This window comes from Ptychodera flava, chromosome 5 (genome assembly GCF_041260155.1).
Source record: "Ptychodera flava strain L36383 chromosome 5, AS_Pfla_20210202, whole genome shotgun sequence".
Taxonomy (NCBI): Eukaryota; Metazoa; Hemichordata; class Enteropneusta; family Ptychoderidae; genus Ptychodera; species Ptychodera flava.
In genome coordinates this window covers 20,300,836-20,327,628 of record NC_091932.1, presented here as the reverse complement: position 1 = coordinate 20,327,628, position 26,793 = coordinate 20,300,836, and the positions used below count along the sequence as shown (strand labels likewise).

Here is a 26,793-nt window from a genome sequence, read left to right as displayed (position 1 = left end):
AAAACAGGGAGTACCAAAACAATTCTCGGAGAGATAAATTACTGCTATGGAAGTGGTCTTTGTGACCTCAAATGAACCTTACATACTGTTATTGATTGCCCTCCCAAGTACTTGATTTCAAGGTTAAGTATATCCGAGTTCAGTTTGGGGGACCCCATGCAGAGATTTCTAAAAGACTGCTCAGAGAGTATGGAGTTGATTTTACCCACAGTGAGAAAGATAACCCATCACCAAAGCCATAAATCTTTTGCTGAATAAATCAGAAAATGGAAATACCAGCAAGAAATAGGGCAATATTGACTTATAATTACCTACTGTGTATTAACAATATGTTATTGCCCACCATATAAATTTATTGCCCTCTCAGGCAGATGAACCTGTCTATCATATATATTAACCAGGCAGGAAATGCGGGTTTAATACTGTCAGTACATGATAATGTCTGTCAGGGTCAATGTAGGCTTGCAATATGACACATTTTTTCAGATAATTATGGCGTTGTACATCATGTACGTCAACAGGAAATATGTCTGAGGATTGAAAAGCTGTGAATCTACCGGAATAAAGCAGAAGTTCTAGATCTGAACAGAATGTTGTAGTAGCTCCAACTATTATCAAAACTTTCTCAAATTCAAAGATTTACTACTGTAACAATGTTTGAAAACATGTAGGTGCGGTGAGTAAGTTTGACGAGAGCAGAGTGGACAAAGTCTGATGGATCTGACAGAATTTGACATTTCATGAGAGCAAAGTCATTAAGTTTGAATAGTTTTCATATAATCATTGTGTCTCTCATTAAACAGAATTGACTGAATTGAATTCATACACTAGCTACTCCCTGCTTCATAATGGGGAGAGAGAGAGAGTTGTCAATATGAAGACTATTGTAGCATAAATTTCACTTCTGGTCGGTAAATTTAAATTCCAAATTGCAACAAGTTTAATCCGTGACAACACATGTACGTAATTGTCAAAATTCTTCAACAGTGTCCATAGGAACAAAGTCTGTATGTCACACACACACACACAGACACACGTGGTTCAATCCTGTTAACTTGTTTCATGTTTGACAGTTGCTTGTAGATTCACACATACCACAGATGTCTACTGGTATTGGATGTCTTCTGAAAATTTATAATGGAATTATTTTCACATGTCAAGAAAGTGGAATTGCTTTTTAAAAAACATGGACAATGTCATAAGGGATTTATGGAATTCCCGGCAAATCAAATCATTTGACAGAATGATGTCTGGTTTTGATAATCACGAATCATGTTTCTGCTATCTAGTCATTGCCGCCAACAATATTATCAAAATGCTTTGAAAAAAACAGATTTATTTATAAAGATACAGGCAATAATACGAATATCCCGTATTTCAGTGCCAGGTGCTACATGACAGTTATCACAAGGCACCGCAGCGGAGCACAAAATTCCGGAATTATGCCATCCTTTAAGAAGGGAATACAAATCCAGCCATCAGTTCTTGTCAAATGGCAATCAGGAAATTCGGATTGCTGGTGTGGCAAGAAATTTGTTCTTTTTCCGATGAAATTTCATCGCCATTGATAACAGATTGCATATCATCTACAAAATATTAACATTTCCGTATTATTTCCCCATAAGTAATCTTAGCCTGAGATTCAAATTTATCATTGCATAACTAGGTTGACCTAAAGTGGCATTTGGAATTTTATTGGGAGCAATGTAACGATTAAAACATTACTTGCATATTTTTCATATGAACAAACTGTAATACTATATTGATAAATGTACAATCCACCCATGGTATATACATCTCATACATGTACATGAAATAGTAATGCCGTGCTCAGAATTGTGCTGTGCAATAATGATTCTTGAACAAGCAAATTTTTATTATCATAAAATGAAAGATTGTTTATTTATTTATTTATTTATTTATTTATTCCTAAAGCTTCAGTGGTTGTCTTTTCCAGTGTTTCCTGTTTGTGAAATACAATTTCTTGTCAGACTCCCAAAGCATATTGAAATGCGTGGCGTTTGGCTTGTCAGAGAACTTACATTTTCAAAAGAATTTGATAGAATCTTTCAATGATATTAATAAACGGTAGTATTTTGGAAAAATATAAAGAAGAATTCTGTGAAAGTGAAAGTGTTGTGGGTTTTTTGAGCAAAACGATAATTGCCGCTTTTTGAGCAAAACTTTAAACTTGCTGAAGTTTACAAATTGCTGTAATTGTTTCTGGAATGACAGGAAAATGTGGCAATTTTAACTGACAATTTTCTTTTATATGTTGTTGACAATGGCTTTTTCACATACTAAATAGCTGGCTTACCCAAATCAGTGCATCTGTATGCTTGTGTGAGTGAAGATGATATTCCTGATAAAAAGAGTTGCCTAATAGGAAAAAATGACACCGTTGAGAAATTTTTTACACCAATGGTAATGTGTAGGTTTCCCAGCAACTGTTGCTAGGAGACATATTCACTGAGATACAGATCTGTACATGGTGTGCGACTGTGCTCTTAAAAAATTACAACGTTGACAGTGATTGTTAAGATCACTAATTTCATTAGTACTCAGCAACAAGTGATTTTTATCGATTTCGCTTTGACTCCCAAGGGTGAGTAAAAAACTCCCTGGAGGAAAGAAAAGAGAACATGCGAATTTAGCCCAGGGATATATTTGAGAACAACATATGCCAGCGTCAGCAGTCGCAGGAAAAAGGAGTGTTTGTAATTGTGAACTCACTAACCTCCCCGGGCTACTCTATGCATTCTCATTAGTGTGGCTTTCACACCACATCCTGGTCCACCCACTCAGCAGAATGGAATTGTCCGCCTTCGTCAGCGAGGCTAATTAAATGTACAGAATCTTTCAATCTGTTGTCATGGCAATTCTCTGTTGAATGAGCGTGTAAAACAATAACAGGTAGGGGTTCTATCACCTCAAGGCCAAAGTTTCTTTATTGCTCGACACGCAAATTTTCTTCTGCAGCTATTTGTATCCTCTCCAGGGGGAAACATTCTTGTAAGAGAGGAAAAACTCAAACACATCATTTCTGCATCTAAATCTTTGGAATTTTCAATAATGAAACTTTGTTTTTAGATGAGCAAACGACATTTACTTAACATAAACGTAACATTCAAATGATCTATCCTGTAGAGTGTTTTTGTCCTGATTGTAAAATACAGTTGCCTGTTCTGCTGATGTTGTTTACTATCGTATATCTGACATTATTGTTCACAGCTGAATGAGTGTGGATTAGAATTCATTTATAAGTGAAAACATTGCACATTGTACACAAGAAAATTGCATTTGCAAGGCTAAGGTATGTTGTATGTCAACATAACCATATAAGGAGTAGAAGTGTACTTGTTGTTCAGAAATAAATATATTGAAAATTTCAAAACATATATTGCCCCTTTCATATTTTCTGAACAAACCAAGAAACAAAATGTACTCAATTGACCTCTGCATGCCAACATGTATTTGCGTCAGTTGCAATTCCAAAATGTCGCAGATTAGCAGTCAATAATTTGATCAACACAGAATGCTAAGCTAGAAAATAAATTTATCGCCTCCCCTCTGTCCTAGCTATGAATCCGTCAAGGTCTTATGAAATGAATTAAATAATCATCCAGTTAAATTTAATCGATTTTTCCAAGTTGTAAATTTATTGAAAAAATGTTTATAAATCACTTAATAGACTTAAAAAACCCTGTTTTACTGTTGGCATTGCTAAATATCTTTATCATTAAACTTTTTGACCCAATTTCTTCACATTTTTTTCCAACAGCAATTTAGACTAAGTGAAAGGCTGAAATTGTTAGTGTTTGTCTATTTTTTTTTATGCTCACATGATATTTTAGTATTAACTGTTGACATTTAATCTGCTATTTGAAGTCAGATGTACTTATTTAATACACTCTTTGCTGAACTTGTCACTTGGCAGAATGAAATTCCTGAAGCTAGATGTATTGTAACATACCGATCAGAGCGTTTCCCAAAATAGCGGGTTAATCCGGTTGTCACTAATTCTGCAAAACCTTTTACAGTAATTGCCCAATTCCATTATAAGGTCTAGCTGAGAACTTTACGTGATGGGAACTTTAAATTTGTCACTGGGCCCGGGATAAAAACCTGTATACCCAGCTTTAAAATTTATGCCACAATAGTGCCTTTGCATTGAGGAAGTATCACAGTACAGTAGGTTGTGTAGCAGACTTAGGATCTGAAAGATGGTGAGTTTGGGAATTTGATGCAGTCTGGGTAGCAGACACATTGGAGTATGATGAATTCCTCATTGGCACTTTACCCCCTCATAGGATCATTTGGGTATGGGTATTCGATTAAAAGGACTTCAATCATCCTGTTGTTGGGTAAAGTATTTTTAGACGATTGATCAGATAAAAAAAGTAGAAATAAAAAATGATAAACATAACACATCAGTGAAAGTTTTATACAGATCAGTAGGATCAGAAACAAGGGAAAGCAGTGGTAAGCAATTATTTGAAAAGGTCAATCGTTAGTACATATTACAAGTTAAACCCATCAATGTTACATGGAGATCAGTGGCTTAACACTCTATGAATGCTGTGTGTAGGGTGATTACAGAGGTACTTTCAGACTGTTGAAAAATCAATATGCCTCGCGTATTATTGGATTCTTGTGAGTAAAAGTGATGGCTTTTCTCCTGAATCTTGTCAGATATTGATTCCTGCAATCAAAGTACATTGCATTTTTAGAACACAGCAACATCCCCGGGTGTTGTACTCCATTTGAGCTTCCCATGGTACATGTGTCTTATAGACTTTGGTGTGATTTTCTGGTATTTACTGTGATATCAGAGTACCCACCAATAAACATTGTCAGCCAAACACCCGCAAATTATTGTCATCACTGCATCCACAGTCAGTACTGCAGTGTGACTCACTCATTTGAATGAAAAAGCGCAATGGTTTCAACATTCTCATCACTAAATCTTCTAATACAAAATTGTGACCAGCCCTACATTTTAAATCAAACATGTTCCACACATATATTGTGTATGAACTTTGACCTCCATCGTCAGCCATTTTATTGCCTCTCTATGCTAGTTAAACCAATCAAACAATTGTGATGTCCTTGGCTACTCATCAGCTAGTGTTTGTGTCTTCTATAATGGCAACTACTTTGAATGTCAAATAAAACGAAATTTTTGGGTTTTTTTTTTCAAATACATGTACATGTACCTAATATCCACTGCGACCCCTGATCTTATATTTAATTATGACAGAGATCACTCGAAGCTTCCTTGAGGAAAGTTTGAGCAAAAGTTTTATAACTTTCAGTTTCACGGCAGAGTCTACCATAACTTGGCAAATTTCCCCTCCACAATTTCATACAGCCAGATCTCAGCTGGGCAAGTAAGTGCATTTAAAAGTGGTATCTGACACTCTATACCAAGACACAGACAAGATTTTCAAGTATGTAGGATTATTTGAAGCACGCCTGGATGATAATGCCTGACATTTGCCAAATGCCAATACTGAAACTGTGAATTATTCATAGATTGAAACAGTAGACCTTGTTCCACAGATTTCGAGAGGGTGATGCACTTTCGATGAGATCAGATAGCAAGAAAGAAAAAAAAACAGCTATCAGTAGCCGCTGAGTCCGATGAATTTCCAATAAGTGTGGCAATGTCATCGAACTCATGGCTGTCATTAAATTTCAATTTCAGAAAGTTCACAACTTATAACTGAAACGTATCAGTGCGGCATCGATCTGTACGCCATATCCCATGCATAAATTTTCACGTCTTATGTGGATGAGCTCGCTTGAGGTGATGAATATCACCTCCCAGGGGAATGTGATTCCACTGGTCGGGATAGAAATGGATATACTGTTCTGCTGGGAGTCTTTAAAAGAGATTCGTAATTACGTTGGCGATCTCCGGCGAGTAATCCGGGTCTCTTTTGATTAATCTGAACATTCATTTAGGAAAAAAATAACAATAAGGTAGAATTAATTGCTAATGAAGCATGAAGTGTGGTTGCCTTTTTACTGTCGCTGCCATTTTCTTTTCGATTGTTAGTATTGACTTTTTTCGCTCTTTGCCAAACTGGTGCCAACTTGTGCAGTGTAAAGTGTAACTCTCATACCGGCAGGAGAATTTCCAAACCAAAATGTGGGACAGTCTCCCCATCGCTGAAGGCCAATCAGCTGCGTCAGTCGACTCTTCATGACCCTGTTGCCTTCCAGACGTGGTCACACTGCCCTACATGCTGGCAGTGAAAAAGAATATCACAATCAGACAAACATTTATCTTTCAGTGTCGGCACAGGTCACAAACATTAAACATAACATTCTGTCTGAAGGCCATACAGGGGCATCATGGGATATCATAGTGTGTGGTTTAACCTTCAGTTTCTCATGGTAGAAAGTTTATTTGTTTCAAAGATGTTTATACTGTATATACTGTATTGGCCCATGTATAAACACCCTCGGCACATAATTTTCCCCAGAAATTGCTTTCAAAGTATAATAAAAGATCATAATAAGAATAAGTAATTACTTAAAGTTACAATGGAAGAAAGTGGTTCACCTATTCTTTTCTGGAGATAGCAGTTTCTCACTTGACCTTTTAAAATTAATATTTTTATAATTTTTTAAAATTCTGTATTGTGTACCTAGTATTTCCATACATGTAATATATTTACTGCTTTGTGTTTTCACAGCGGCTGGAAAGCTTTTCAGCTGTATCCTAAAAGTTTTTGAAATTGCATGCCTTTTTGATTGGCACCTGATTTCCTGTGATCACCGTACCCCAACAACTCTGGAAACCAGACATCTATTGATTCTAAATGATGGTTCTGTCTAATACAGTAGTTGTTTTCGCAGTCAATCAAGTGCATTGTGACAGCTCCAGAACCTCAGTAGGCGTTGCCATGGCTACCGATTGACTTTTTGTCTCATCTTTCAAGTAGAGCAATTGTCAAGACCTTCAAATGATTAGTGGATGTGTGACTGTCTGCCAGTTGGAGGGGGAACAGTGTTTGAGATTAAAATGGCACTAAATTATTACATGTAATGAGATAAAATACTTCTTTTTACTCATACATGTACAAAACATAGATTAGTTCATGTAATTAAGTAAGCCTGCCAGGTTTCTTGATTGTCAAAGGTATTGTCACTTTAATTTCGACGTGATGATAACATTACTTGTACAATTAAGGGAACCTAATTTGTATAGTTGCTCATGCAATTAATATTTGAATTGATGAACCAATTTATCAAATTAATATTTTAATATAATATTTTAAATTACAACATTTGTAACATAGTACAATTGTTATAAACCTCATCACAATTTATCAAATTAACACTTTAATATAAATTTTCAATTTACAACATTTTTGAGGCTTGCGTGTACTCCAAACCTGATGTAATAGATTAGCCAACAAACCTATCAGTATAAAGATTTGCAGGTATTTCAGTGAGGGCCAGGGTCTTCATTTCTCTGTCCTAAAAGACAAGGAAATAATTGTTGCAGTGGGAAATATTTTGGCGTGACCTGAAGTTGTGACTTCTACCAGTAGTGGCTTAAAGGTACACTGTCACCTGTTCCAATTTTGCCACAGTTACCATGGAAAGAGAAAATCTAACCAATCACAGATTTTAAGCGGGTGGCCGCTTTTTAAAAACAGCGCCCTCACATGGGCATTTTGAATACCAAGGAACGCCCCTTTGACCATATATGGGCATATTTAGAGTACAGGTGACAGTATATCTTTAAAGTCGGCATTCAGGGGATGATTTATGGTACTCCATCAAGGGTGACCAAATCCACTAACCCAAGCTCTTTGGATGGTATTTTTGATGACTCAGCTGATTGTTCACATTACTGGACTGTTAATTTTTCACTGACAACCAAAATGTTGACTGGTAGGCAAGTGGATACCGTAGTTAGACTAGTGATGCACTTTGGTTGCAGGCCATGCTGCACTGGATCTGAAAATAACTTGCTCAACCATGGGTCAGGTTAATTAATTTCATAATAAAATTTGGATTATTTGGTATTTTAATAATGTATATATGCAGTCTTATTTTGTTGTAATTAATGTTATATTCAGAGTAAACACAATTGTGATATTTAACTATCAATATCAACTATCATTTGAATATAAATAAATGAAGAAATGGATTACTTTATCACCGACTGAAGGAATGGTGTATTGATGAACTGGATCAAGGAATGAATGAATGAATTAATAGAGTGAATGAATGAATAAATGAATGAATAGAGTGAATGAATGAATAGATGAATGAACAGAGTGAATATATGAATGAATGAATGAAATGGTGAATGAATGAATGAATGACATTATGAAGAGATAAATCAAGTCAGAAACGGCTATCTCCAGAAAGGAAAATTTGAATCAGTCCCTTTATGACATTCAGAAATTACTTATTTGTGTTGTGATACCTTTATTCTACTCTGAAAGCAGTGAATTTGAAATGCCATGTAGAAGAATGATTACAATGTAACATATATGACTATGTTTTTTCACCAACGTTTGCAGGAAAATATATGGTTTTTTGTACAAACGGAAATGGGTATACAATTTCTGAATAAATAGTAACAAACTGATATATTCACAAAACGGAGAATAAAGTAATAAAGTACAGTGGTATTTCAATAGATTTAAATGCCACAAAATGAAAAAGAAGGTATTATTATTGGAGGAATTACCTATCCCAGTTCTTTTCTGGGAAGCACATCCCGGTGAATACAGGAAGAAAGACTGCCTCAAGACAGTGTTTAAATGTGCTCTGTGAACCCATGCAATTGATAGCTGCAAGCTCAAATATTTAGAACATCAGTATTAATCAAGTAAAAAAGAATATAAAAAAGCTAGGCAAGCACTCAGAATTATCTTTTGAGTAAAGAATAATGTAAGGATGTCCATAAAGAGCGCGTAGCCGTCGGGCAAAGTGATCGTTCTCTGTGTAGTATTCTATGGGGACTTAAAGTAGCTTTAGAATGATGTCTTTTAGTGAGCTATTCAGGCTTTTGAAAGCCAATTTGGACAATACAAGTGCTCTACAGACTACATCACATAAAATACAATTACCCTCCAGTGAAGGCGGCTAGCATGCACAGTTTGCCGTCGAGTACAAAAACTTTGAATCGTGTTTGTCTAGCGCCTTGAAAACTTATCTCACATTGAGACATATGATTATCTGTACAAATATGACAAATCTTATTAATTTTTCTCTTTTATCTGCCATTCATAGGTCTTTTCAAATTTAACTCACATAATTGTATTGAAGCATTACAGGAAAAAAAAGGTTCCTCGGCATTCTGAAAGGAATTTACCCGGTAATTTTTTGAATCCGGGTAAATTGTACTGTGACTGTGGACGTTTCTTTTATTTTAGGATTTCTGTCGGCATCAGGTCAGAAGTGAATTGTCTGATCCATAAGAAGGCAAAATTTCCAGCAAAATGGGACCAATATTTAAATATATAAAATTTAAAAAAAACAGTTTACGTCTAATTTTTCAGTCTGTAACAATCTGTGTGAGGTGTCTGTTTCTTAATTAGACTGAATAGAATGATATTTGAAAAATAACAACTTCGCTAAACTAGCGGTGGCTTTTTGTGTGCAACTGCCGTTATTTTTGTTCTGCTTATAAGGTACAGTCAGTTAGTCTGTCTGCCAAATCATGTCAAAGTGACGTGTTCAACTTGTCAACACTGCTTGTAAAGTTTTAATATCCAGTGGTACATGTATTTGTTACAACACAGTCTCTCCATCACATGTGTTTACAACTAAGTTAAGTCCAGACTAGAAATTGTGTGACAACAATAAAAGACAAATTTTACATCATGGAGAATGCTTGCAAAATCACTGCTTGGTATTTCAACACACTTACAAGAATGGAAACAGAAACCCTGGAAGTATTTCAAAACAAAAATAATTGAAATATTATCATCAGTTTTATCTACTGCCCCTCTAAGTATGTTCAGTGGACCAATCAAGAGAGCAATCACTGAATGTACTTGAGTGAAACTTTGATATGGCATACTTAAGTGACCTACTTTCAAGGTCATATGCAAATGACACATTGCAAAATCTGTTTAACATGATGCAGGCATTTAAAGGGGCAGGTCATTTATCAGCTTTATCTAAAAGCAAAGTGGCCAACTTAAAAAACTTAAAAGGAAAACAATAGGCCAACACAATGTAAATATTCATTGTCAACAATAACTGATGCTGAGAACCAGGGATTGAGAACTGCCCCTTTAACACCATCAGAGGATTCTGTTGAAGTTACTTTATACATGTCAAGTTGGCCAACCTGGTTTATCCTGACAGTCTGTAATCTTATTATTGATAGCACCTTGGCAACTTGTGATTTCCTTAGACAGATTGTTCAAGAAATTTTGACAGATTGTTCAAGAAATATTTATTGTGATCAGTCACAAGAACTGTACTTATAAAATATTTCAAAGCAGCACACTGGAGATTAAGGCTTCATGTAATTGGGAATAACCAGGTGCAGGTGTTAAAGATAAATGTTGAAAACTGAACACAAGTATTTTTATGAGAAAATGGTGATATTGATTTTAGATGTTATGAATATCTGCAGAAAATTTTGGCTTGAAGTGTTTTAGCCAATTCATTTCAAGTTTGACAGAAATGGTCTTAAAGTTGTACAGTTCAACAGTCTCTGTCTTCTTGTTTAATGTATTTTTTGTTCTCAAACAGGACTATCATATTGCCTGCTACAGGACTCAAGATTTCTTTCCTCATTAGTGTAATTTATATGATAATTATTGTCACAGGAGATTATTAACAGGAGAGTTTGTCTCTATGACGTTTGCTATAACATAAGTGTCTCCCGATTGTAGGACAGGGTACATGTCACAATAATTATGATTATTTCATGGCATAGTTCATACAAACAATCATTTTTGCTTTTAAAAAATTGTGTGATGTTGTATATGGTTACTTATTGTATTGGTTACGTATGATACAGGTATGACAACTGAAATGACACGATAGTGAACTATTGGCGTTGCCACAGCAACATTAAAAGATATCCAAGAATAATTTTCTGGAAGGAAAATTTCCAGGAATTATTATAGCCACAGGAATTATTATAGCAACTGTGAATATAAAACTGGCAAATATATCTTTCAGTACTATGTTTTCACTGAAATAAAATAATCTCCGCTGCTATTTTTAAGTGAAAAGGCACTCTCTTTCATGTTTCTGCTTCTGTTGTCAATCCAAACAGCCCCTGAAAGTGATCCTTAACACGTTGGAAAACAATTTTTCAAAGCATTTACTGATTTCTTCAGTGTAGAAAATGTCTATTTAGCCTACGCTATAGGAGGCTCTCAGAATCAGTGTCCTCTCCCCCCTGTAGCTTTGGCTTTTGTGAGAAAACAGTAATTGCCCACCCCTAATCTAATTTGGAACTTTTTCATTCTCAATCAAGCAACACAACCTCTGAATCAAATCTGCTGCATGCAAGGCTGTGTGCGTTCATTTGTTTAGATATGGTTGCCATGGTGAGTCATCACCATAGCAACAGACCGTACGTCACCCGAGGTTTGTCTGCCTAACATTGCTGAGAGAGAGACTCTGAAACAAGTATTTAAACAGAGAAAATGGATAGAAGTGGTTTTATATGGAGATTGAATTAGTGTGCGCAAACTATTAAGATATCTCAGTTACCAGGTACTACCAAGGTGACCGAACGTAGTCATTTCATTAACAGTGCGTCTGTTCATCCGAACAATATCTATCATTTTGAAATATCCCAGGCAACACCATTAGCTCTTCAGAATGGTTGGCAGTTTTATTGTTCATTTTGAGAGTATAGACAGGTCTTTTTGAAAACACTTACTGCTTGTTGGCTCGACAATTTATGGAATATTACAATTCTCATGATAACAACCTAATTGCGTGTACCATATGAAACAAAATGTCATTCTATCGTACAATTGTCTAAATAGAAAGCACTACGACTCTTATGACTAGTATAAAGCACCTCATTTTCCGTACTTTTCAATTTTCCTTTTGAAAGAAAAGTAATGGTATAAAAATGCTTGCAGAAATGTATGGCAAGTAGCTCTTTATTTCAAGGGCTTGAGTTGCTAATATTAGCCAACCAGACAATTAGAGAGCTATCCAAAATATGAAGTAGAAGAGTGTTTATATACAGCGTAAAGAGAAACTGCCGATTCAGTATATGAATGGCATTTTAGAGGTCAGAGTTTTGGTCGTGTGCCTTTAAAATGTGGCCCACTTTCTTCAAAGATCAGCTTCCGATTTGAGAAATACCGGCGTTTGTTTAGATAAGACTTCTGTTTTGGCATGATTGATGGCACACGGCCAGTCAGACTGTTCGGTAGGCACTGGCCCACCCGACTGTCTGGCTCTCGTCTTTGTTTTTATAAGTCAAAAGAGTTTTAGAAATGGATTTTATTTTTGAGAAGTAGCTGTCGGGATGTCAACGTTTTTTCATAACTGTGTGTAATTGTAACCGATGCATGTGGTCGGCCTTTGTTCCACTCCGATTACTCCAGGCTATGTATTATTAACTTCCACTTGCAACCGGAGCCACAGAGGTGGCATGGCTAAGAATTTCAATAGCAGTTTTCTGTCTTTTTTTGCAACGAGACAATTATCACGATTAGCTCAAGAACATTTCTGAGATATTTTTGTGGCAACGTGTTTCTTTTCTTGACAACTGCTTCTTTCAACAGTCTTTGCCTTCTTCAACTTGAAGATATGGTTTTGTACTTTGAACAGTTTCAAAAATTCAGTTTTCCTCAGCAAATACTTCAGTATTCAGTACTTTATCTATGAATTATATATTAGTAAAATGTATAGATATGACATTGAATTTTACTACGTTGCAACTCAACGCCGAAAATTATCATGACATCATATCAACTCATATCATTCTTCATCCAAAAAACTGACAAAATCATTACAAATAAAACTCACCCTCAGATCAGAAAATCTCTGTATATCAAACGTTCATAAAAATCAAAATTTTGAAATCTTTTTGTCACAGTGCTGTTATACAAAAGAAGAAAAAATTCTCTTTTAACTGTCTCATCAATACACAGCTTACAATTATGAAGCGGACATATTGTATGCTCAAAAAATTTCAGGTTTAACCTTTTCACCATCATGGTTTAGTCCAAACCCATTTTTCACTAATTAGATTATGGACCTGTTTATTGTAAATTGGGGGTGAACAGGTTACAGGAACATCCTGTGTTTTTCTTTGAATGACAGTGGTATGCACTGGTATGGAAGTAACACAAACAATTTTGTAATATAAGATTTACAAATATAGAGGTTATGTTATATTGTGGAACATAAAAAAATGTATAAACTTGTTATGTGATATATCACCAATATTGCTTCATTTAAAAAAATGATCTTTTGGTATGTTAGCAAATAAGAATTCAGCAACTCAGAGATTTCAGGGTAATGACCACAGTGTCTGGGTTTTTCAATTCTGCCATTCAGTACATATATTTGATAGACCAGCGCCCTGTTCTGTAAGATCCGTGAGACTCAGTTGCATGTCCATACAGTTTACCGGGAATATGGCTCTTTCAGTTTAAACACTCCTACTTGAAAATCAAACCAGTTATGATATTACTTTTCTGTATGGTACACACTTCTTGTAATTACCAATGTATGTTTTCAGCAATGGACATGGAGTCCAGCAACCTGTAGCCACAAAAACTGCTGAAATTTTACAAAATTGGCTCAACATAATCCCGTTATGAGTATGGCTTTTTTAAATGTTCATTCCAGAGATACAAATCAAATTAAGAGCTCTGTAGGGCTGAAATTTGAATAAAAGCTGAAGTTAAAAATTAACAGCGCCCAAAATCAAGAAATGTAGGTTCGTGGTATTTTACAAGTATGGAAAGTGTATACATCATCCTTCATTTAAAAATGTCACAGAATCTGTGAAATTAAGTCACTGAATATTAGAATTAATATATTCATGCACATTCTTAGATCAACTACTTTTATTAGATTTGCAATAATGAGAAATCATAAAAATATAGAATCAAATAAGCAAAGCATTGAAAGGTGGATGCGAAGTAACACATTTGGCAGACAAATAATTCATAATGGTAGACCATGTCATAGGAAGGATATGTACAGGATTTGGTGCTGATTGTTGCTTCAATATATATACTTCCAAAATCTATTGTCAAATTTCAGTGTAAAGTAAAAGCGTATCTGCCAATTTCAACCCAATTGATGAAATTCGCTTGGCAATTATTGATTTGATAGGAATCAGTTAAAAAAGTTTGTCAAAAATCAAAAAAGAAAGTTGAACAAACCAGAAAATTCAAGAAAGAAAGTTAATTTCAAGAAAGTCAAACGAACAAGAAAAGAAAGCCAGGTGTGTTCATTAAAGATAATGCCAGGATATGTATATCATTAGGACAATGATATTTGCAACTTCTGTACAGAGCGGAAATTCTGTGTTTAAATACATCGAGTTTGATTGGGAAAATGACAGATGCAATTTTAGTTTCACGTGTGGTTGAGTATCTGTGTCAGCGAATGCAAGTTTTTCTGCAGATTGATTTTATTTGATTTGGTGTCAAAGTGCAGGACTGAAATTATTTTGCATGTTCATAGCTGTCTGTAACTGCGATAGGTGAGGGCAAACACAGGGCAAGCTGAGGGTCAGGTATTCTGAATTTTGGCCTCATGAGGGCAGTATACCCCAAAATTGACATCCATTTCTGATGACTTTGAACAGGCAGAATAAATTGAATTAGATTGGATTATAGCAGATGATTAAGCATTTGCAAACAGATTCAGATTTGAATTCAAATATTACAAAGTATTGTTTGACCTTTTTCAAGTGTGTAATAGGCGTCATGGAGTATTCGCATGATTTTGGTGTCGTAATGCAATGCCAACTGTGGATAGTGGTATTCTTTGGTGTTGATACAAACAATAAATATAGATGGTGATACCAAGAGGAATATTCATTTTGTATACACACGGTTTATGTTTGTAAATTCAAATTCTGGATCTTACCAATTACACTCAGTTCCAGTGCAATAACCCTTCACCAGCAAATGACTCTGTTTTCGAAAGACCCGTAAATTTGTGAGGAATTGGGGTAAAGCCAATTCTGATATTTGCTTGTGTATAATCAAGATGATCTGATAGGTATTTGACAGCATTTGATGAAATTGGATCGTGTAGTCACCTCATCAATTTCATTTCGTGTTTCAGGATGGCTGCAGCGCTATCCACTTTGCGGCGATGTACGCAAAGGACGACGTCATGAAAGTTATGATCGCCAAGAAGGCTGACGCGACTGCTCTCGGCGGGGTAAGCAGGCCATTGTACTTTTCAGTTATGAACACACTGTGATCTGTTTTCTTTACCTCCAACAGAGAAGGCAACCATAATATTTGATGTAACTATGATGTAATATATATTTCAATCGCTAATAACCAAGCTATGGTGACGTTGGGAGTACTGTTATTGAATATCAAAAGGTGCCGCAGTCCAGAATAATATTTCTGATTTGAAAATTTAATAACTTGCTGTATTATTTGAAGATTGTTTGATGCAATATTATGTGACAAGCAATCTCATTTAAAGCAGAGATACATGGCCGCAGCAGGTTTTCAGGAAGAAGAAGTGTTTCTGATTTAATATCTGTTTTGTAGTATTCACTTTGTAGTAATTTCAGGCATTCAGTACATCTGACTGACTGTGTGACTGTCGCTATGTTCTTAAATAAATGATAAATTTTTTTCGTTTGGCAAAGTAAAACTTCAATTTGACCGCTTTTATTGTGAATGTCTAAGAAAAAAATATACTGGTATATTCAAAACAAAATTATAAACATGAAAAACCCCACATGTAGTGTTTATCAAAGAGTAGAATCAGTGTCTCTTTTGCGAGATATTGGTAGTTTCTTCACATTACACTTGTGATGTTGTAACATGATCATTTTCTAGCATACAAGCTGGTATCCCAATTGGTAAAAAAACATCTGTGCTTGCAATCTTGTGCATTTTATCTCCCGTGAAGGTCAAGGAACAGTTGCCCCTTCACATGGCATCAGGCAGGGCCAGTGGAGCGTTGAGTATTGTACAAAATTTACTGAAAGTCTCAGGGAAAGATTCAAGATTGGCAAAAGACAAGGTGAGTAGGTACATCACATCCAAAACTGAAATGATCTGAATCTCAAATCATCCTGCATTGGATCAGATTAAAAGTAGTCTCTCCAAGAGAATAAAGAAAGGAAACAGTATAGGTTGATTCATGGTGGTGTCAGAGTTCATGCATTAATATGCAAAAAAAAAATTTGTCCAAACATTTCCACAATATCTCGTACAGGAAACATGAATATGGTACTTTACATCAGTGATTTTCAGAATGTGTCAGACGCTTTAAAAATTATATGCAAAAGGACACAACCACATGCAGTGAAGATCAAGGGCAAAATTTGTTGAATTTCTTTCTGGAGATGCAAATGTTGCACTCATTTTGCTTTATTTAGTAACAAACCTACGATTGTGATAATCACTATCGATCAAATAAGAGCGTACAGAAAACACACACTAACAGTATAAGTACACTCGCTGTAAATTGGAGTAAAAATTAACATCCTGTTAGACTTTTGATGAAGCGTACAATCTCATTAGGAAAGAGATGTGAAATTTGCAAGTATAATTATCTATATGAGAAAAAAAGGAAAGGAGAGAAAACGAAAAGTTGAAATACGCATTTAATCAATTGAGAAATTTTGCAGTTTTTTCTAAGGTGTGCTGAGAATGACAAGTTTATATTAGCATTGTCATAATTGTAACCATGGAACTGTATGTAAAAGAGATTTAAAGGAAAACACAAGATATTTCATCATCATGATGTAATTCATCAAAATTTAAAGAAGAGGGATTTCAAGAACAGAAGAAAAGAAGAAAGAGAATAATTATGTGATTTTCATTGCTGTGTATTTTACAATATCCCATTCACATCATATAAATTTATTCTTAAACTTTTTACTTCAAGTTCAACCCTACATTATGATAATCCATGGAATATCTTGACCACAGATTGATCCCAAACAAACTGATTTCTCTTCTCTTTGCTCTGTAGGAGAGTTCCATACCACTGATGCTTGCCGCGGAGCAAGGTAACGTCGCCGTCGGAAAGGAACTGCTAGCGCTTTACAAAGATGAACAAGTGAAAGCGATACGCAGTGACAGTGGAGACAGTGCCTTACACTTGTCGTGTCGGAGGAAAGACGTGGATTTCATCAAATTGCTCTGCGAGAATGGGGCACCCGTTGACATCCAAAATGTAAGGAGACAGTCAATTTCTTTGTAACTGTTCACGGTAGTAGTTAGTAGCTGACAGGTGTCTTGCTGCAGAGTAAAATTAACATACTAAGAGTAAACAGCATCTTTCCACTCATTAAAAACCAATGCTTTGAAACACTGTCTCTCCTGAAAGTGTTCTTGCGCAAAAATTGCACTGTGTTATCAAAATTTGAGATGAAAGTGTCAGCTAGTAATTTTATACAAAGGATCAATTTTTATTTTGGAGGGAAAATGAGCGTGGCTTTTCAACCCAAAGCTCTAACATGTCTTTGGATATTTCTTAAAAGTTGTACTTTACTTGTGTGTGCATTTGTGCATGAAAGAAGCTTTAAACACAAGTTTGCAAGGCATTTGATGTAAGTTCCATGTTATTGCTGCCGTTGGGGGCGCTCTGCCCTGCCTGACCAATTGTAGCAACAAACTCATCAATTTTGATCCCTCCCAAAGAGTATGATCAGGTGATAATTGCATCAGTGAGTTTGAATGATCAAAGAAGTGAGGTTTCATAATATAAACATAATGTTGACTTAAGGTAGTACGCACCTCGAAAGTGAAAGGCTTCAACTTTTGCTCAAACTTCCCTCAATGAAACTTTCAACCATACTCCACCAAAACATGAACAAAAATCAAGGGTCACCTTGCAAAGATTGGTACTAGAGAAACAAACTACCTGACATTTGACATAATGTATAATTTCATTGTCAGCCTGTTACTTTGATTCCATATTCACGTTATCAATGTATATTGGGTATTTGCATTTTTATTTGTCATGATTAAAATCTTTATATCTTTCATTTTCCAAATTCAGGAGGAAGGACATACAGCCATGCACATTGCAGCATGGGAAGGAGATGAAGCTACACTGAAATATTTTTATCAACTCAAAGCAAATCCCAATATCTACGACAAGGTGAGATCAGTAACAGCTGCTTCTCTGCACATACCTATGAATTGCATGGGCATTATGCGTGATTTTCAAATAGCCACCAAGTCAAGGCTGACCTGGCCACTCTAATGGTTTTGATTTCTTAAACTCAAACTTTGTACGACATATAAAAAAAATATAATCGTGATAGAATTGTTGTTTTATAATAAATTCCAACGTGTAATACTGTTGGAAATAGGCGTTGCTCATTATATTGTTATAAAATCTCAGGAAAATCTTTTATCAAAATAAAAAATATGTACTGTTCCGATTACCCGACCTACCCCAATTTTATCCCCCGACCCTAGACTTTTTAGAGCTTCGTAAACCCAGAAGTAAAAATAATGATATGAAAAAACGTGAAACGCATGAAACTAATTTTAGTTCGATTTTGATACTTTTTGATCTACTTCAATAAAATGTTGTTGAAACAATACCACGCGTAAATTTCCGTACGCTGATTTTGCATATGAAAGCCTATCAGCCAGTTGAGAGTTACGTTCACAAAAGTTCATTGCCCTAGCCCGATAAGGTTTCTGTGTCACATCATCTCTGCACGATCGAGAAAAGGAGACAAACTGAAGGTTTTGTGCATCATATGAATGTCCATAACACTGAAAATAATTCTGATAGCAAAATTGACACGAAAAATTGGACTCAATATTGGACTTTACTGGTACAGAAACGTGCTCAGTGCAGACAAGCATTGAAGCAAGCTGTGGTGTCAATGGGCACACGGGCCCAGTTTTGAATTCAGTGAACAGACACTGACTCATTTTCTGAGCAAATAAACCCTAAAATTAACTGTCGGTGACAACCAACCTTTCTGTTTATTATTTTCCCCATTCTAAAATGACTGAAAAAAAGCAACTGGAACAAATCTGACATCGAGAAAAACTCAAGTCCGCATTCAATTCAAAACAAGGGATCTGACCCTCTAAGTTGTTCATTTAGCTCTACTGAGTCTGCGCACAAAACTACAAGACCAGCTAGGTCACTACAAAAACACAGCTCACTGGTTTGCAAAGGGCAATGTTGATCCAAACTTACAGTAGTGAGGGATGATATACGCACAGTAAAAACGTGACAAACAAGCACATTATTTTTTTCAGAAGCTACAAAACATTCTTTTATAACTACAATAGATTTTTTCTTGGCTTGTGTAGTGCAGACAGTTCAGTAAAAAATGAAATAATCCCTTGAAGGTACAATGGGAATGGCTGGCTGTTGTTAATTTTGATGTTTGAATGTACATTAAGCCCTATGAAAGCAAACTTACAGAATATGTGCAAATAAACATACAGAATATTTAAGCATGAGGGAATATGCTATAATATTTAGGGATATTAAAGCTTATGAATATTAGTGAGCCATCCGCCACTCTTGGAAGCCCTATACATTCACAACAGTGACACCCAATTTGTTGACTTTTGAAAAAATCTTATCAGTCCGGGTTACGTCCATATAGAGGATAGTAGGGAAGAGCCAATGGTGTACCGTATTTGTAATGAAATTAAGGCAAGAACCAATCACGTACTGTATATGTAACAAGGGTCAAAGGTTACGCTGTTTCACTTTGTTCAGATCGCGATATGACCTGACAGATCCACCGATCCAGTGAGACTGTTGGCTACCCGGAAGAATCGTAGCTCTAGTCGATTGGCGACGTTCTACCGTGTTAAAAATTGTAAGATGTCTTCAGGAATAGTTTTCTGAGTTTCTTTACCCTTGACCATATTCGACAAAGAGTTTTGGGACGTTTTTCGTTCTATTTCCAGCTTTTGGTTTACTTCTCGGCGATTGATCCAGCGCGCGTTTTTCTGAGCGAAGGGTCAATCGTACCGGGCAATGCATGGTGATCGAAAAAATCGTGCTCCATCGTGCTCCGATGACCGACCTAAAACAGTTGACCCATCTTTGCAAAGCTTGAAACATTCTCCATACTGCAGATGGCAAGATTAAATTAAAATTTGACCAAAAATAGGCGATATTTGGCGACAAATAACTTACTGTAGATTTACAAGGGTCAAATGCTGATTTCTAGGAGCCGTACCCGGCCAGGAAATTCATCCAAATAAGTAATTTTCAATGTACTAACCACTTGTGTCGGTCACCATCTCGACCGTACTGAATATTGTGCGTAACGTCTACATCTAAAAACTACCGAGTGCTAAAAATAAAAGGCGAAATCAAGCCGAAAAGTTCCAAACTCGTTGCAATGTACGAGCCAAGGTTTGCATGGTTAATTATTCATGACGTTGGCGGCGGCAGGTTCGCTGATTGGTCAATCGTAATATCCTCTCTATGGACATAACCCGGACTGCTTATAGAGGATGGTGTTTGGAGCCAGCAGCTTGACAAGCAAGTGATTTACGGCTTGTAGTATGTATATCACAAGTGACATCACTGCAACATTAAAACTTACATAAGATGTCCTTAAATGTTTCAATTAAATCCCCAAAAAAATTTAAAATCCCCCTGAAAAATTCCAGGAGAGGGGGACCAATCCCCCCTGGTATAGTATCCTAGATGAAACACTGCATTGATGACAGTAAATATTGTGTTGTGTCAGTTCTTACAAGTCAGACTTACCTGTGGATAAACAGTTCACTTTCCTGTCAAAGAATTGTAATTTAGCCATATCAATTTCCCAGGCAGTCTAATAAACCACACACTTCAATTCTGCTGATGAATATTTTATTTTAATAAATTTGTATTCAATTTGAGTGCATTTCATGAGGAAATTGTTCACTGGTAGTTTGTTTGAAAGCATACAAAATGCACATTGAGAAATTAAAAAAAAATGAAAAATAATTGTACTTGAATAGAACTTTACCGCATAGCTTTTTCTACCTACAAATCTCTGCTCACATGCTTACTGAATGTCACTTGTAGTGTAAATTACAGAGAAGAAGAAGAACTTTCCACATTGATTGTTAAATGGAAAGTAAGTGCAAACTGCTTTCAAAATTTTGAGCGGATGCAAAACAAAAGATTTAATTACTCTGGCCAAATTTTTGTCTTACAGTTGGACAGATCACCTTTACACATAGCAGCAGAGAGGGGACATACCAATGTGGTGGAGATTTTGGTGGACAAATTCAAAGCATCAGTACTAGCCAGGACCAAGGATGGCAGCACACTGATGCACATTGCATCTCAGTGTGGTCATCCAGAGACTGCCATGATGTTTCTGAAGAAAGGTGTCCCACTTCACATGCCAAATAAGGTAAGGCTCGCCAAATAAGGTAAGATAAACCAAATAAGGTAAACATGCCAAATAAGGTGAATATGCCATGTATGGTAAGATAAACCAAATAAGGTAAACCTGCCAAATAAGGTAAGATAAACCAAATAAGGTAAACATGCCAAATAAGGTGAATATGCCATATATGGTAAGATAAACCAAATAAGGTAAACCTGCCAAATAAGGCAAGATAAACCAAATAAGGTAAACATGCCAAATAAGGTGAATATGCCATATATGATAAGATAAACCAAATATGGTAAACCTACCAAATAAGGTAAGATAAACCAAATAAGGTAAGCATGCCAAATAAGGTGAATATGCCATATATGATAAGATAAACCAAATAAGGTAAACATGCCAAATAAGGTAAGATATACCAAGTATGGTAAATATGCCAAATAAGGTTAAGCAGACATAATGAGGCAGATATGCCAAACCATGAATGTAACAATAGGACTGTTCACAGTTTACGTCACTGTTTTCTCATTAATATGCAAAAATAAATATTTGTCCGCATTTTTAGATTACGCTTTTGAAAATTACGCATGCAAGAACGACGAAAATACCTCTCAGTGGGTGACTGCTAGTGTAACAATGAATACTAAAAAACATATTAATGACTCAGAGTACAAGCTGCAAAAACAGCCACGCATGCAACATTGATAAAATTTGTCCGCATTTCAAGCTGCGGTGTCCAATGTCGCGCGCGTACAGCTATATTTAGTAACAAACCTGTAACCGTGAACAGCGCTATTACGAAAAATGCCAAATAATTCTTCTTTAAATAATTTGTGATGTGGATTAATTGTGATGTGGATTAATTCATAATTATGTTATGTTTTCAAGTAATCGTTGAAGGATACTTTGAAATGGCAAATACTAAGAAAGTAACAAGACAGGGTGATAAAAAGTTTGCTGTTCTTCCGAAGATATAAAGGAACTGTAATATTTACTGACTGCTATGTTCTCACATCTTGTTCTCTGTTTTGGTGGCAGGCTGGAGCTGTTTGTTTACATGCAGCTGCCAAGAGAGGACACAATGCTGTGGTCAAAGCATTATTACACAAAGGTGCCTTCGTAGATGCCAAAACTAAGGTATGCTGGCTTTGTCAGTGTCATAAATGCCTATCTGACTACAAAATTTCAAAATTGCATTTTACTGTCATTACAAATAAAACTTCCTTAAGTTAATAAATGCTAAAACTAGCATATATACTGAATTTCGTTTGTCAGCGAACTTTTTACCCGGTATCAAAATTAATCTGAAAGTGGCATAAGGTACATGTTAGTTGTAGTTTTGTCATTATAGTGATACTTGATGAATTAAAATGGTCAAATCGAGTATTGTACTACAGTGTCATGACACAAACGATAGATTATGTTGCAAGAATGCTGATGTACTAATATTTCAAATTTCTGTGCAAGAAAGATGTATATTCATAATTTGCATCAATTGTGACCAACAACCATGCTGTAACGCATAGTTCACTTTCTTTAAATGATGGCACAGTTCAAATGATATATGACTTCCATGACATGAAAGTATTCATATTTAAATCCTTTGAGATGACGATGATCAACCGACTCTGTTCTGTTTGTTCTGTTCACAGGATAATTATACAGCATTACACATAGCCGTGCAATATTGCAAACCGTTGGTAGTTCAGACGCTTCTTGGTTACGGTGCTCAGGTCCAGCTCAACGGTGGCAGAGTGAGTGACTTTCTACCCAGGACTCCTGTTCAGTTTGGGCTAGCCTTATTGTTTCCATTGTACTAATTGGACATTTACATTATAAAATGGGGATAAACAGTGAATATTCAACCAACACACTTTGAAAATGTGCCGTTCAGTGTAGAGTTTCACCTGCAACTAAAATTTATTTTTCATTCATTGAGGAATCAATTATTCACAATTTGTGACGAACGCGATGAATGTGTGATGCTGGGAACCAACCAGAAGTGTTACGTGCAATCTAAAAATAGGATCTAACCACGATGAAGAAAAAGTTATGAATGTAACTGTGAAACAAAACAACATTTTTTTCAAAATAATGAAATCTGTGCCTCAAGGAATTGAAATTTAGTTTAATGGATCAAAACTACTTCATTTCTATAACAGAAAGACTAAATCTCTCTGATTTTTGTGTTAATATCGTAACAGATAGGAGAGACTCCTCTTCACATCGCTGCCAGAATTAAGGAAGGAGAGAAAGTAGCAGAGATGTTGTTGAAAAGTGGTGCTGATGTCAATGCAGCTCAAGAGGTTTGTATTTATAAATTGCTATGTTAAGTTACTTTTGTGTTCTGGCTTGTAACCATGTGCCTTCTTTGGGTTCATTTTGTTACTGTATGCGCCTCAAAAGTGCCTCTTTTTGACTCAATAAGATAATTTGCAAGTGTCTTTCAGCTTACACCTGTGTCGGTTTTCGAATTTCAGAATGGTGAGTCAGCCATGCATATCGCTGCCAGACATGGCCAGTTAAAAATGATGCAAGCACTGCTTGAAGAAGGCGGAGATCCCCTCAACCAGTCCAAGGTACTTTTCAGTTTTCTACTATGCTGAAATGATGTGCATGTAGCATCTTATGTGGATGTTCTGATCTCAGTGTCATGGGGAGACTGTGAAAGCTGTTGACAGAACCAAAGAAAGAAGTAGAATTGCATAAAGCCTGATAAATACGGGCTATATGACCCTTTATTGTGAAAATATTTTTGTGCATGCTTCTGAAAATAATATATTGGTTTTCAACAAGACAAAGATGCCACATTCCTGAGTTGTTGAATGAAAATAGACTTTTTAGTTGATTTTATCTTAACTGTGGCAAAAATTGAGTTTTTATGATATTCACTTAGCCTTTATGTGAAATTCAAGGTATATCATTGCACAGTGCAATTTGCAATTTACAGTTTTTCTTTATGTTTTCCACAGACTGGCGAGAACCCTTTACACATTGCTGTCAGACACTGCCACTGGGAAATATGCAACGAACTCATTAATTTCCTTCACAGGGAAAAATCTAGAGTAGAATCCGTCATTGCCATCAATACGCAAACCGTCGTAAGTACTATGACTTGGAATGAAATTATTGGTTGTTTCTCCTCGCCATTCCGGAACTGAATTTCAGGTATAACATTTCCTCAATTCCAAGATCCAACTGGATATATGTATGGAAATTTCCACTGAAAAATTCATAATTGATGGAAAGATGATAGAAGAAAATCTTACCACGTCATGTTGCATCAACCTGCTGTCAGATTGTGTTGCCTCAGTGTTTGTTGCATGTTTAAAATGTGTGGATATTTGTTCAGTGGTTTCTTTATTCATGACTCAAATTGTGAAATCAGAGAACTACTGTATGGATATGATAGTCAATGGCTAGTTTAGAAATACAGGCGTGTGTTCAGAAGAGAGCATCAGTGTGATGTAAGGAAATATCCTGGTAGCCAAGCCATACATGATACTAATTATCATATCTTTGAGATGGAAAAAATTTACAAGATTAGGAAAAGCCACCATAACGCCAAATATCAAGTTTGTGTAAATACCAAATATTGTTTCAATTATTTTTTTCCAACATGTCAATTTCTGTCCCTGGCATTGTTTCTTAAATCGTTTTCTTTTTTAATCCTTGGTCAGGAAGGAGAGACCCCTCTGCATTATGCTGCAGAGATTACCAAAGACATGATCCATTACGAGAATGAAGACGTCAACATTGTCAGAATTTTACTGCAAAATGACGCCGATATTAATATCACCACAAAACTGGTAAGTAAATAGCCGCTATGTGCACTATTGTGAACTTTTGTCAACTGAAAAAATCTTGAAAATTAGTTATTCAACTTGCCTGTACTGTACTGTACAAGTAGTGTTGACAGGTAAACTAATGTGAAACCTTTGTGAATTTATCTGTTATCCCAGTTCCCAATCATTCGATCGATTGAAATAGTAAGCTGAGAGGAATGAAAGTTACTTTAAGAGTGCATGGGAGGAGGCAATAAAAACAATAATATTATCATACTTTTTCCGCTTGATATTTCATAGTTCCAGCAGTGTTCCATCGATGTGGAGTTAATTGTGTACTTTAATACTGCAATCTCTACTGGCACTACTTCAACTTCTACAAACACTGCTTATAATTGCTTTCTCTTGAGATCAGTAATGCTATATTGAAAAGGATTGAACAGCAACTACCTTGCTTGCCAAAACTGTTTTTACAAAATCACAGACATTTGGCTGCCCGTTCTTTGATATAAAGTTTTGATAATTGCTGAGATGCTGGTATGAAATTCCAGTTTTGCATAATGTGTGAAATTAACCCCTGAAATTTCACAATTGATTATCAAAATGGGTGACTTTGAAACCAAAAATCCATTATTTGATACTAAATTGTAATTTTCCTTGGTCTTAGACTCAAGAGACACCGCTGCATTACTGCGCCAGGGCTGGCAACGCTGACATCATGATGGAACAAGCCAAGCATCTCGGACCTGCAAGGGTTCAGTTAGCAGTCAACAGGCAATCGAAGGTAGGGTCTAACCCATCAATAACCTCTCTGTCTAACTCATCAAGTGATTTCGCCAGAGAACTTCTCAATAGCACAACCAGTAAATGTATATGAGAGGAGATATGCTTATTTGTTTGAGTTGTATAAGAGCAAAACAGGAAGATGAGAATACCTGTACAAGTGTAGTTTGAGAATTTCACTGTCAGAATTAATGACCACATTTAGAATTATATATCGTCACACACAATAATTGAGTTGCATCAAAGAAAAATTTGTATGCATTAAAAAAGTAAGCTTCAGTAAAAAATTGAACACTAATGAAGTTAAGGAATATAAGCATTTCTGAAAATGATAATCATTTTCAGGAAGCGATACCGTGAAATATTTTTCAATATTTTGTCCCTGCATGCTCAGTGGATTCGTAAAAAGTAAGCATGTCATGCAACCAGGGAATTAGGATTGCTATTTACGATGCTGGCAGCTAGCCACTCATTTGACATTATTTGTCGATTTCCCATTCAGTAAAAGTGTGTTTTCTTTTTCCAGAATGGCTGGTCGCCATTGCTTGTTGCGAGTGAACAAGGACATATCGAGATTGTGAAGATACTTTTACAGCATAATGCAAGGGTGGACGTCTTTGATGAGGTAACTTTCTCTATATAACTTTCTCTATATCATGAGGTGTACAATCAGTGTCAAGATTTTCAAGTTTGTCTGTGAAATTTTTATGC

At 35.9% G+C, this 26,793-nt stretch overlaps 1 protein-coding gene across 4 annotated transcripts in view; it reads left to right on the top strand.

Annotated features, from left to right (window-relative positions):
* Nucleotides 1-26,793, top strand: part of LOC139133216 (serine/threonine-protein phosphatase 6 regulatory ankyrin repeat subunit B-like) — a 160,550-nt gene that overhangs the window by 112,509 nt on the left and 21,248 nt on the right. For all 4 annotated transcript variants that reach the window (XM_070699688.1, XM_070699687.1, XM_070699689.1 and 1 more), the window contains 13 exons: nt 15,277-15,375; nt 16,087-16,200; nt 17,158-17,361; nt 18,190-18,291; nt 21,335-21,535; nt 22,553-22,651; nt 23,167-23,268; nt 23,719-23,820; nt 23,995-24,093; nt 24,487-24,615; nt 25,195-25,323; nt 25,967-26,083; nt 26,609-26,707. In XM_070699688.1, coding sequence (XP_070555789.1) covers nt 15,277-15,375; nt 16,087-16,200; nt 17,158-17,361; nt 18,190-18,291; nt 21,335-21,535; nt 22,553-22,651; nt 23,167-23,268; nt 23,719-23,820; nt 23,995-24,093; nt 24,487-24,615; nt 25,195-25,323; nt 25,967-26,083; nt 26,609-26,707 — 1,596 coding nt within the window. The remainder of the gene's footprint in view (nt 1-15,276; nt 15,376-16,086; nt 16,201-17,157; nt 17,362-18,189; nt 18,292-21,334; nt 21,536-22,552; nt 22,652-23,166; nt 23,269-23,718; nt 23,821-23,994; nt 24,094-24,486; nt 24,616-25,194; nt 25,324-25,966; nt 26,084-26,608; nt 26,708-26,793) is intronic.